At 45.9% G+C, this 11635-nt stretch overlaps 1 protein-coding gene across 1 annotated transcript; it reads right to left on the bottom strand.

Moving 5' to 3' along the window:
* Positions 1–126: 126 nt before the first annotated feature.
* Positions 127–8503, bottom strand: LOC113446588 (A disintegrin and metalloproteinase with thrombospondin motifs 4; the record flags this gene model as incomplete). Its single annotated transcript, XM_087918724.1, has 5 exons — positions 7628–8503; positions 4110–4433; positions 2780–2912; positions 1504–1671; positions 127–413 (listed from the first exon to the last, which is right to left on the bottom strand). Coding segments are annotated over exons 1-5 (1539 nt in total), but the record flags the coding sequence as incomplete, so codon positions are not given.
* Positions 8504–11635: the final 3132 nt, after the last annotated feature.

The following is an 11635-nucleotide window of genomic DNA, read 5'->3' on the forward strand; positions in this document are numbered from 1 at the left end:
ATAGAAAACAGAAAAGAATACAGGATAGAATGGAATGGCACACTCTATATTTGGCCAAACAGCTGCTGCTTGTAATTCAAGAACAACCTTGTAGGGTTTTTTCCCACTCTTCACATGCAAACTTACATTGTAGGCCTTCAGCTGCGTGTGGCTGATGCATTGGCCGCTCATGCAGCTCTTCCCTTCGCCGCAGGGCGTCCCGTCCGCCCATGGGAAATATTTGGTCTGGCACATGAACTGCCCGTTGATCTGGCCGGTGCACCAGAGGGAGGAGCAGGGAGGGTGCATGTTGGGACAGTGGCGGGATTCGGTGCCGAAGCTGAGCTGGCATTGCTGGTCCACGTTGTAATTGTTGCCAGGGAAGACGGCGGGCAGCTTTAGGGGCTCGTGGGGCTTGTCCAAGAGGCAGGAACCTGAACGGAGAGGAAGGAAGAAAAAAAAAATGTCGAGTTTTGAGAGGTTGGCGTATCAAATACGAGCTGGATACCCGTGCTTTGCTATGAAACTTTGTGGCGGGGCTTAGTTTTGGGGGAGGAAAACAAGGGGAAAAAATTCTGCCTCTGCCTACCAGCATCCATCAGTATTCATCTGTCCAGAGTCCCTGTCAGTGTGTGTGAGAGGTGAGGGCTGTTTGGAAACTGAAACAGCATTTGCTGTGAGCAAGAAAGAGACAGCAAGGAGCCTTGGGCGTGGCTTAGCTCAACTGTTCTGGACTAAAGCTGCTTGGTGCTCTGAAACTAAAACTCCTCTGCTTGTGTTTTGCATTGGGAAGAGATTTCTTTCCAGGTGGGGAGGGGGAGTAGAACTCCTTAGCATCAGAGCATGTTTAATAATAATAATAATAATAATAATAATAATAATAATAATAATAATAATAATAATAATATAGGAAATATTATAATACACATCTCAAAATCTCCACAACTGTAAAGCCTACAAACTTGAAATTGGGCATGTATGTTCCTCTTGGCTTCTAGGTGCTCACTAAGAAAGGATTTTTTTCCGAAATGACCATCAGAGCATTACTATTTCCTATATTATTTTTATTATTATTATTAACACGCTCTGATGCTAAGGAGTTCGACTCCCCCTTCCCACCTGGAAAGAAATCTCTTCCCAATGCAAAACACGAGCAGAGGAGTTTCAATTTCAGTTTCACAGCAGCCCCAAGCAGCTTTAGTCCAAAACAGTTGAGCTAAGCCACGCCCAGGCTCCTGGCTGTCTCCTTGCTCACACAGCAAATATTCTTTCAGTTTCCAAACAGCCCTCAACTCTCTCACACACTGACAGGACGCTAGCCAGATGAATATCGATGGATGCTGGTAAGCAGAGGCAGAATTTCCCTCCCCCCTTATTTTCCTCCCCCAAAACTAACCCCGACCACATAGTTTCGTAGCAAAGAGCGAGTATCAGAACTAGCCTACTACAAAGGAAGAGGCAGTTAAGAAGAACGGTTAGCCAAGAAGGAGAGAGATACGGACGAGAAGAGAAACCAAATCGTACCGTGGCCGTTGTCCAAGAAGTCGGTAATGAAGCGGCCGCTACACGGGGACCACATCTCGTCAGGATTGACCGGAGACATGACGGAGGCCATCATGTGGCGGGTATTGCTGTGACGGTTCAGCTCCTTGCAGTGTTTGTCATCATCGTGCAACATATTGAAGACGTGACCTGCGAGTCGAGAAGGATTATTTTCATTTTGCTCCTTCCGTATCTTCTCCTGTGGCCGCCACAGGGCGAAACGCCCTTAGTTTACGTTAGTTCGCTAATGGGAGTCTTAGGATGTCAAAAGTCAGCTCTGTTTGTTTTGTTTTTCTTTTCCATCCCTCAACTCAAGTTTCTAGTCCCTCTCGAGGTCTTTCGAAGGGATGGGCAAAGATTACAAGCAAATAAACCCAGGAACCAAAGAATTATTGTAAATATATTGGATATACACTGGACTAAAGATTTACTGAGCAGAAACAAAGTTTGTGGAAATATTTGAATGATTTATCCAAGTGTTGATTTTAGCAGATTTTAGCTCTCTCTCTCTCCCCCCCTTCCCTCTCCTTCTCTTTCTCCTTATCATTCTCTTTCTCTCTCTTTCGCTCCTCTCTCTCTCCCTCCTCCTCTCTCCTCTCTCTCTCTCCCTCCTTCTTTCTCTTTATCATTCTCTCTCTCTTTTTCCTTCTCCTTATTCTATTTCTCTCCACTTTCTCTCTCTCCCCTCCTTCCCTTCCTCTATCTTTCTCTCCTCCTCTCTATCTCTCTTTCTCCTTCTCTTTCTCTATCTTCCTCCCCCTTCTCTTTCTCCTCTTTCTCCCTTTTCTCTCCCTCTTTTTCATTCTCTTCCTCCCTCAGCAAAGCAAACTGGTCTTGTTTTTCCACCTTGCTTTAACACCACTGAGAGAACTTCAGTCTGATAAGGACACTAAAAAATTCTCTCATGTTGATCCCTGACAAAGAGGAAAGCAATGAAGCTCTCAGCCCCATTTATAGCTGTGGTGATCTGATAGGCATTTTCTCTGACAATAAACCTTGCTGAAGTTTGTCAGAGTCCGAAGGGACCTTGGAGGTCATCTGTTCTAGTCCAGTGTCGGAGCACCCTTAACTTCTGGAGGCAGGCAGTTCCACTGGTTAATTATCCTCACTAAGAAGAAATTTCTCCTTAATTCTAGGAGGTTGTCTTGATTTATTTCAAGCTGGAGAACTGTCCAATAAAAGCCCAGTTTGATTTGACTGGAGTTAAGCCGCTTACTTTACCCAGATTAGGGGTATCTGTCGATCTGATCCCACTTACCCAATTCGTGGGCCGCAGTGAAAGCCGACTGAAGCCCATCATCCTCGACTATGGAACAACTGCGGGCCGGATCACACACGGTGCCCACATCTGCCATGCCCAGAGTACCACAGCTGGAGCGTCCACAGAGATCCTGCCAGCAAAGAGAGAAACATGCATTGTGACGATGGTTTTCCCTTCGCACCACTGAGGAGGCCTCAGTTCCTAACATTTGTGCCGTCGACAGGTACGCAAGAAACATATTTTTCATTAAAAACAAAACAAAACACAAATTGATCTGGGAGCCGACCTTGTCTCAAAGCCCAGCAGTATCACTTCTATGTCCAGAGCTGAATTGGAAGAATCTGTAATTGCAGGAATTTTAGGGGATCGAAATGGCAAAGAGGAGCCATTTCAAGACTTTGGAAGACCCCGCTTTTATGAAAGCGATTTAAGTTGGTCAGGAAGGTTCTAGAGTGGTGTTTCTTAGCCTTGGAAACTTGAAGGTGGATGTGCGTCAAGATTTTCAACTCCCAGAATTCCCCAGCCAGCATGCTTTAAGATGCATGGACGACAACTCCCATAATTCCCCAGAAAAAATGCTTTAAAGTGAGTGGACTTCAACTCCCAGAATTCCCCAGAAAAAAATGCTTTAAAGTGAGTGGACTTCAACTCCCAGAATTCCCCAGAAAAATGCTTTAAGGTGGGTGGAATTCAACTCCCAGAATTCCCCAGAAATATGCTTTAAAGTGAGTGGACCAACTCCCAAAATTCCCCAGAAAAATGCTTTAAAGTGAGTGGACTTCAACTCCCAGAATTCCCCAGAAAAAATGCTTTAAAGTAAGTGGACTTCAACTCCCATAATTCCCCAGAAAAATGCTTTAAAGTGAGTGGACTTCAACTCCCAGAATTCCCCAGAAAAATGCTTTAAGATGGGTGGAATTCAATGCCCAGAATTCCCCAGAAATATGCTTTAAGGTGAGTGGACTTCAACTCCCAGAATTCCCCAGAAAAATGCTTTAAGGTGGGTGGAATTCAACACCCAGAATTCCCCAGAAAAATGCTTTAAGGTGGGTGGAATTCAACACCCAGAATTCCCCAGAGGCATGCTGGGAGTTGAAGTCCACCTGTCTGAAAATTCTCCAAGATGGAGAAACTTCAGTTTTTGTTCCATTTTCCTTCTAGGAAATCAACCTTTTGCCATTCCTGCATTCTCCATTTTGTGAAAGCGCACATGAGATGCTCTTGAAGACCCCTTTCCCCCCCCACCCAGGTTTCTGCCGGGCCTCAACAAGGCCTCTTTGAGCCAACTCCGATGCCTGCGAGATGGGACAGGTGTGTCACTTCTCACCTGTCTGGTGAAGAGAATGGCCGTGTCGAAATGCTCGGGGTCTTTGTCGCTGGCCTTGTTCAGCCCTTTCTGCCAGGAGCAAAAATTGCGGAGGGTCTCGGCCGCGTTGGAGGTGACCCTCAGCCCGTCCTTGGCTTCTCCGATCACCACCAGCCTGGTCACCACCAAACTGACGGGGTTCCTGACGCTCGGATGGCGGAAGAACTTGGCAGCCGCCGCCATGATGGTGAGCAGGTACGGTTTGAGCCCTGCGCCGTGAAAGCGCATCATTTCTTCGTCGGCCACCACCAGGGTTTCCACGTAGCGTGGGATGGAAGCAAAGCGCTGTGTGGGAAGAAAAGAAGGTACAATAGGTTGAGGGTAGGCGGTCTGGCCGAGGGGTTAAGGCCACCAGGCTGGAAATCAGGAGATGAGGAGTTCTAGTTCTGCTTTAGCAATGAAAGCCAGATTTGGGTCAATCACCAGGAGACGGGGAGTTCTAGTTCTGCTTTAGCAATGAAGGCCAGCTGGGTGACCTTCAGCCAATCAGAAAAGAAAGAAAGAAAAGAAGAAAGGAGGAGGAAGAAGAAAAAGAAGAAAAAAGAAAGAGAAAAAGAAAAAAAGGAGGAGGAGGAGTAAAAAGAAAGAAAAGAAAGAAAAGAAAGGAGGAAGAAGAAAAAGAAGAAAAAAGAAAAGAAAAAGAAAAAGAGGAGGAGTAAAAAGAAAGAAAAGAAAGAAAGAAAAAAAGAAGGAAGAAAAAGAAGAAGAAAAAGAAAAGAAAGAGAAAAAAAAAAGAGGAGGAGAAGAAAGAAAGAAAGAAAGAAAGAAAGAAAGAAGAAAAGAAGAAGAAAGGAGGAGGAGGAGGAAGAGAAAGAAGAAGAAAAAAGAAAGAGAAAAAGAAAAAAGAGGAGGACTGTGGGGTCCTTGGATTGGTTCCTTGCAGACATCTTATTACCCAGCTAGGTAACATCATCAGTGCTTGAAGGACGGAGATTTTTAAATTCAGAGCTTTTTCAGGGCTATTTCAAGAAAAGGGACATTTTTGGGAATGAGATGCCGGTTTCAAACCCACAACTGATTTCCCCACAAGCTGACTTGGTTCACCTCACCACCCGAGCAATCTGCCTGAGCTTTTCACATATCCGTCCAGCCCTGTGAGAGTTAATACCCCTCTCCGTTGCTTTCCAGGCAGCCAAATTTGGCGACTTTTCCAAAAAAAACCCGAGCCAAGAAACGGCGCGGGGCAGTCTCTGTGTCTGGCACCCAGCCCCGAATCCTCAAAACTTCGGTGCAGAAGGAGGAACAGGCAAGCGAGACGCTGAAGCAGAAAGACACCCACAGCTGCATTTCCAAGGGAGCTGACTTTGCGTGTGTGAACGCCACCCGATTCCTGGGCTACCAATGCACCCAACAGCCCCCCAAAACTCAGAGTTCCAACCCCAGATTTTAACCCCCAAACCCTTTCTCTTTTCCACAAACTTCTTCAGCCATCCCTTGATGGGGCATTTAACCCACTCCCCAAATTTCCACGCCGCAGCGAGTAGTTGACCAAACTCAGGCGTTAAAAAAACAGATATTTAAACCAGTCGGTTGTCGTGAAAAACCTAATTCCACCCCACTTTGTTTTTTCCTTCCTCTCCTCCAGTTTGTCTCTGGCTCGCTGGGGAGGAGAGAAATTCCTTCCCTTGGAAAAAAAATAAAAATAAAAAATATGCTTTAACAGCCGGGCGTAGCTGAGGCCGGACCAGGCACAATCTGGGACGACGTTCACACAACTCTTCAAACCAGAGGCTAGCTGTTCTTCCTTCCCAGGGTGGGAAAAAGGAGAGGCTTTTTTCTCGACCAGCTACGAGACAGGTACAGCTGCTTTTCCCCGTCCAACACTTTGGGGGTGAGGAGAGCTTGGGGGTGGGGGGTTCAAAGGGAGCGATACCCAACCCCAAAACGGAGCAAAAGCTGAAAGCAAGTGCGGTTCAGGCTGCGAGGCTGGCTTAGACGATCGGGGTCTCTCACGCAGCCTGGAAAGCGCTATTCCGCTTTGTGTATCTTTATTTTTTTATATATATATATTTTGATCGGTTGGTTTTGTTTTTAGAGTGCCTTTCTTACGATTTTGTAAACCAAACGAGGAGGTGAACGCATCTACTCCTCCCTTCCTTCCTTCTCCTGTTTTTTTTCCCCTGTAACAACAACAACCCTGTGAGGTGGGTTGGGCTGAGAGGGGGGGATTGGGTCAAAGTCACCCAGCTGGCTTTCGTGGCTATTGCAGGACTAGAACTCCCCATCTCCTGGCAATTGCCCCAGAGTCATTCGGTTGGTTTTTCATGCCTAAGCTGAGACTAGAACTCCCAGCCTCCTGGTAATTGTCCGAAAGTCACCCAGTCAACTTTCCTGTTTAAGGTAGGACTAGAACTCCTTGTCTCCTGGCGGTTGGTCCAAAGTCATCCTGTCGGCTTTCATGCCTAATGCGGTACTAGAACTCACCATCTCCTGGCAATTGGCCCGAAGTCATCCAGCCAGCTTTCATGCCTAACGCAGGACTAGAACTCCCAGTCTCCTGGTGATTGTCCAAAAGTCACCCCGTCAATTTTCCTGCTTAAGGTAGGACTAGAACTCCCAGTCTCCTGGCGATTGGCCCAGAGTCATCCAGCCGGCTTTCATATCTAAGGCAAGGACTACAACTCACTGTTTCCTGGTTTCCAACTTGGCACCTGAATCTTTAGATCAAACTGGCTTTCTCTTTTATATTAACAACTCCCATAATAAATCTGAGGGCCCCGTCTTCAGCTACAGATCTTCACCTTGCTAGTAAACTCAGTTCCCAGATCCTTTCCAAGTCACCCGTGACTGCAAATCTTGGTTTGGGGTGCCCTCACCTGGTCTTGAGTTCAGGAAACTCAAGTCCATGTTGGGAACTAGATTTCTGTCTTTGCTGCTTTCCAGAAATGAAAGGTTTTGCTGTCTGTCTTTACTGCGGTGTCCTTGGTGCTCCTGGTGGCTTTCTTGCAGACATCTGGTGACCCAACTAGGTAACGTTAGAAGTCCAATTCCCTTCTCTTAATGTTTACCTCGTTGGGTGATGAGATGCCAGCATCAGACTTCCTTTCAGTCATATCGCGGTTTAGTCCTCGTTAACTCTGGCTATCATAGGTTTGTATCTCCTGTTTAGACCATAATTGACAGCTGCTGGGACAAGACATGTTGGATCTGAGGGATAATCTTGGCACCAGATATGGGCCACCAGGTCTGACAATGACTTTGGTGCTCTGTTGAAGGATCACCCGGTTAACTGGGTCCAAGGGATGGAGGAGGCACCAAGAAATGTTTTACTCCCCAAATGTGGGACTCTAGACCAGAGAAAAGTCTCTAAGATTGAATGTTCCCTCAGAAGATCCAACTGAGACCCCAACCCACCAGAGAAAACTCTCTAGCAATGAATGTTCCCTCAGAAGATCCAACCGAGACCCCAACCCACCAGAGAAACCTTGAACATCTTGCCCAACCACCCCTTAATGAAGCTGGTGGACCTTTCAACTTACCTTGGCTCTCCTGGGAGATGCACCCATCTTCTCCCACAGCTTTCCTTCTTCGCTGGGTGCGCCCTCCGGCGCCTGCGCACCGACCCCACACATTGGCCCATCCCCTTTGTCCGACATCTTCTTCCTCACCACGTGGGCCTCGGTTCCTCCCGCCTGGTTCAGGGTCCCCCCTTTCAGAGGCTGGATGTGATATTCGGTACCCCGATATTGCAGCACCCCGATCAAAGAAGTCCCGTCGAAGTTGATTGCCACGATCGATTCCGGATCCGAATTGATTGTCCCGGTGAAGTAGTTGTCTCTTTCAGTCGGCGTGTCCACCACCGGCTTCAACCTGCCCAAATATTGGACGGTCAAGTCCTTTGAGAAGAAACTAGGGTCTCTCTCTAAATTGAGGAGCAGTTCTTCTCCAAACATCTGCAGTCGAAATGACAGATGTCGGTCCGAATCCATGTTATAATCGAGGGAATTTTCATTCTCAAAGGTGCCGGATGAGTCTTGACCCCCCAAAACAGAACTGGCATTCAATTTTTCAGGATAAACTATTTCTTCATCGTATCTGCTCGAAGGACCCATTTCGGTTCCTGAGCAAAAGAGGTTAAAAGAGACGATGAGCAACAGGAGAAACATGAGTAAATTTTGTTTGGGAGGACAGTCAACTTAAGAAGAAAAAGAGGGGCAACCCCCAAAACTTCTCACCCTTGTCGGAGAAAACTAGGAATAAATCAAGAAAGAAAAAAAAATGTACACCCAGCAGCCAAGAAGGCAGCCGATGATATAAAGTTTCCCCAAGGACAAATGCGAAATAAAAAGACGAACAAAGATACCAAATTTCCTTCTTCTCTTTGCTGGTTGCAACTCTGAAATTGATTTAAAAAAAAATTTTTTTAACAAAGCGGGGGCCAAAAAAAATCAGATCAAATGAGAAGTGATTCCGCTTCGATTTCTTTTTAAGTTGCCGAGAGAAACCATTGAAAAAACGGGCTTTGACAGAAATTTGGTTTCTCCCCTTTTATTTTTCTTAGCTGCCAAATATTTTTTCCTCCCTTCCTGCAGCTGACTTGGGTTTTCTGCGGGATGCCAAACGAGAAAACTTCGGTTCTTCCTTCCAGATCTTAGAAAGCACCAGGAAAAAATCTCTCTCTCTCTCTCTCTCTCTCTCCTTATTGTCACCCCTCGTTTTTCTTCTCTTTTGAAACGAAGAGGGTGGAATAAAAAGAATCAACTGGAAAAAAAAGAGAAAAAAGGAATAAACTCGATCCCAGTTCGTTAGTTTTCTCTTCGGTTGTAATCCTCGGGACTTTCTGAGTTTTTAAGATGTGTGGATGTATACATGTCCATATATATATATATATATTGAATTACTCTGCAACTAGCCCCGCCTCCTCTGCCTTTCCATTGGCTTGCAGAGCTTAGTCAAAAAAAAGGATGATTCCCAAAAGACGTAATGCTATGAATAAGAGATGAAAAGGGTTTCCCCCCACTTAAAAACTCTTCCTCTTTTTTTTTAAAAAAACATTGTGAAATGGACGGGCTGTGCGATGATTTAAGGATGGGAATTGCAGATGAGTTGGCAGAAATGACACACACAGACACACACACACACATATTGATGGAGGGGGGCTGTTGATGTGTGTGTCTCAGTGTGTAAATGGGTATTTTCCTTTTTTTAAAAAATTCCCTATTTCCAGTTTTGTTTGTTCGTTTGTTTGTTTCCTGGCTGATGGTGAGAAATCTTGCAATTGTGGTCAGCTTCTGCCTGCCTCTCATTTCCCACCACCACTAATAAAGTGTTCTTTATTGTCACAAAGAAAAGCAATTTTTGGGGAGTGGATCTGCTCTGGGGGATGTAAAACCCCAACTTTTTTAAGTTGCTAGTCCACAAGGTTTTTTTTGCTAGAAAAGCTTTCAAATCTTTGGAGGTTTTTGCGAGACGTGGGAGCAGAAACACTGTAAATCAATTGATTCTTGGACATCTGCCCAGCTGCCTTCCTCCTTGTCTAAGTCTTGACAACAGATGACAATAAATCTGATCAATTAATTTAGCAAATGAATGAATTAATTTAAAGATCAACAGCTGGAAATTGCATCTTGCAAAGCTAAGCACCTCCTTCTATCTTACTCTTTTATATAGGCTTAGCCTGAAAGCCAACTGGATGAATTTGGGCCAATCACCAGAGGCGGTGAGTTCTAGTTCTGGCTTAGGTATGAAAGCCAGCTGGGTGACTCTGGGCCAATCACCAGGAGACTGGGAGTTCTAGTTCTGGTTTAGACACGAAAGCCAACTGGATGAATTTGGGCCAATCACCAGGAGGTGGTGAGTTCTAGTCCTGCCTTAGGCATGAAAGCCAACTGGATGAATTTGGGCCAATCACCAGGAGATGGTGAGTTCTAGTCCTGCCTTAGGCATGAAAGCCAACTGGATGAATTTGGGCCACCACCAGGAGGTGGTGAGTTCTAGTTCTGGCTTAGGCATAAAAGCCAACTGGATGAATTTGGGCCAATCACCAGGAGGTGGTGAGTTCTAGTTCTGGCTTAGGTATGAAAGCCAACTGGGTGACTCTGGGCCAATCACCAGGAGGTGGTGAGTTCTAGTTCTGGTTTAGGCATGAAAGCCAACTGGGTGACTCTGGGCCAATCACCCCAAGAGGTGGTGAGTTCTAGTTCTGGCTTAGGTATGAAAACCCACTGGGTAATTTGGGGCCAATCAACAGGAGTCTTGGTTTTTCAATGGCACCCCACTTTTTAGGGGTGTTCGTATGCTTTTGATGGGGTGGGGATGGGGGCCCCCTTATGATCCTTTTCCAGTACCCCCTTTTCTCTCCTGAAACAAAGAGAAGTGAGCTCGGAGACCCCAAAACACGCAAAACATACGGAAATCAAGTCCTCCCTCTTGGAGATACAACCGTTTTTGCGAAACCAGGAGAACGCTCAGTCCTTGGACGTTCCCGCCGACTTGGATTTTCATCAAATTCCTGCGATTGTTTTTTTTTCCCCTGCCTAGGGAATATTTGTGAGAATCCCTTTCCAGGACTTTTTTTTTTTTTTTTTGTGTTGTGCTTTCGTGGTTCTGGGGTGACATGGCCTCCCAGTGACGTGGCGGGTGACGTGCCTTATGGGGACCTCAGCCCGTCATTGGGGATTCTGACCTATCTCAAGAGAGGTTCTGGTCAGATGGTGACCACGATGGGAGGGATGTGTCTCTTCGTCCGACGGTTCTTTCCGACCTTCCCAGAAACCGGCCGGGAATCTGCTGGGAACAGAGTGTCCCATTTTCTCACAATCTACCCCACACCCCCACCCCGCTCCGGGGCTCTCCCAAGCCAACTGGGAAGGAGGCCAAGCCAACTCTGGCTCCCAAGGCAGCTGCGTCCAGAGGTGAAGACCCTGGAAGGAGAAAGAGGAGAAGCAGACTGTGCTCCAGGGAAAAGTCTCTCTCTAGAGCTTTGCAGCTGGCTGTGCCTTCCTTCCTTCCTTCCTTCCTTTCTTTCTTTTCTTTTCTTTCTTTCTTTCTTTCTTTCTTTCTTTCTTTCTTTCTTTCTTTCTCTCTTCTTTCTTTTTTCTTTCTTTTCTTCCTTCCTTCTTTCTCTTTCTTTCTTAATTTCTTCCTCTCTCTCTCTTTTCTTCTCTTTCTGTTCCTTCCTTTTTTCTTTTTTTGCTCTCTCTCTTTTTCTCTCTCTGTTCCCTCCTTTCTTTCTATTTTTCTCTTCTTTCTCTCTCTCTCTCTCTCTCTTCCTCTATATTTTGTTCCTTTCTATCTCTTCCTCTTTCCCTTTTCTCTTCCTTCCTTCCTTCCTTCCTTCCTTCCTTTCTTCCTTCCTTCCTTTCTTCCAGTTCCTTTTTTCTTTTTCTCTTCTCTTTTCTCTTTGTTCCCTCCTTTCTTTCTCTTCCTCTCTTTATTTCTTTCTCTCTCTTTCTCTCTCTCTCTTCCTCTATTTTTTGTTCCTTTCTATCTCTTCCTCTCCCTTTTCCTTCCTTCCTTCCTTCCTTCCTTCCTTTCTTTCTTTCTTC

The sequence above is a fragment of the Pseudonaja textilis genome, unplaced genomic scaffold, assembly GCF_049901715.1.
Source record: "Pseudonaja textilis isolate UNSWEBS1 unplaced genomic scaffold, rPseTex1.2 PTEXCTG314, whole genome shotgun sequence".
Classification (NCBI taxonomy): domain Eukaryota; kingdom Metazoa; phylum Chordata; class Lepidosauria; order Squamata; family Elapidae; genus Pseudonaja; species Pseudonaja textilis.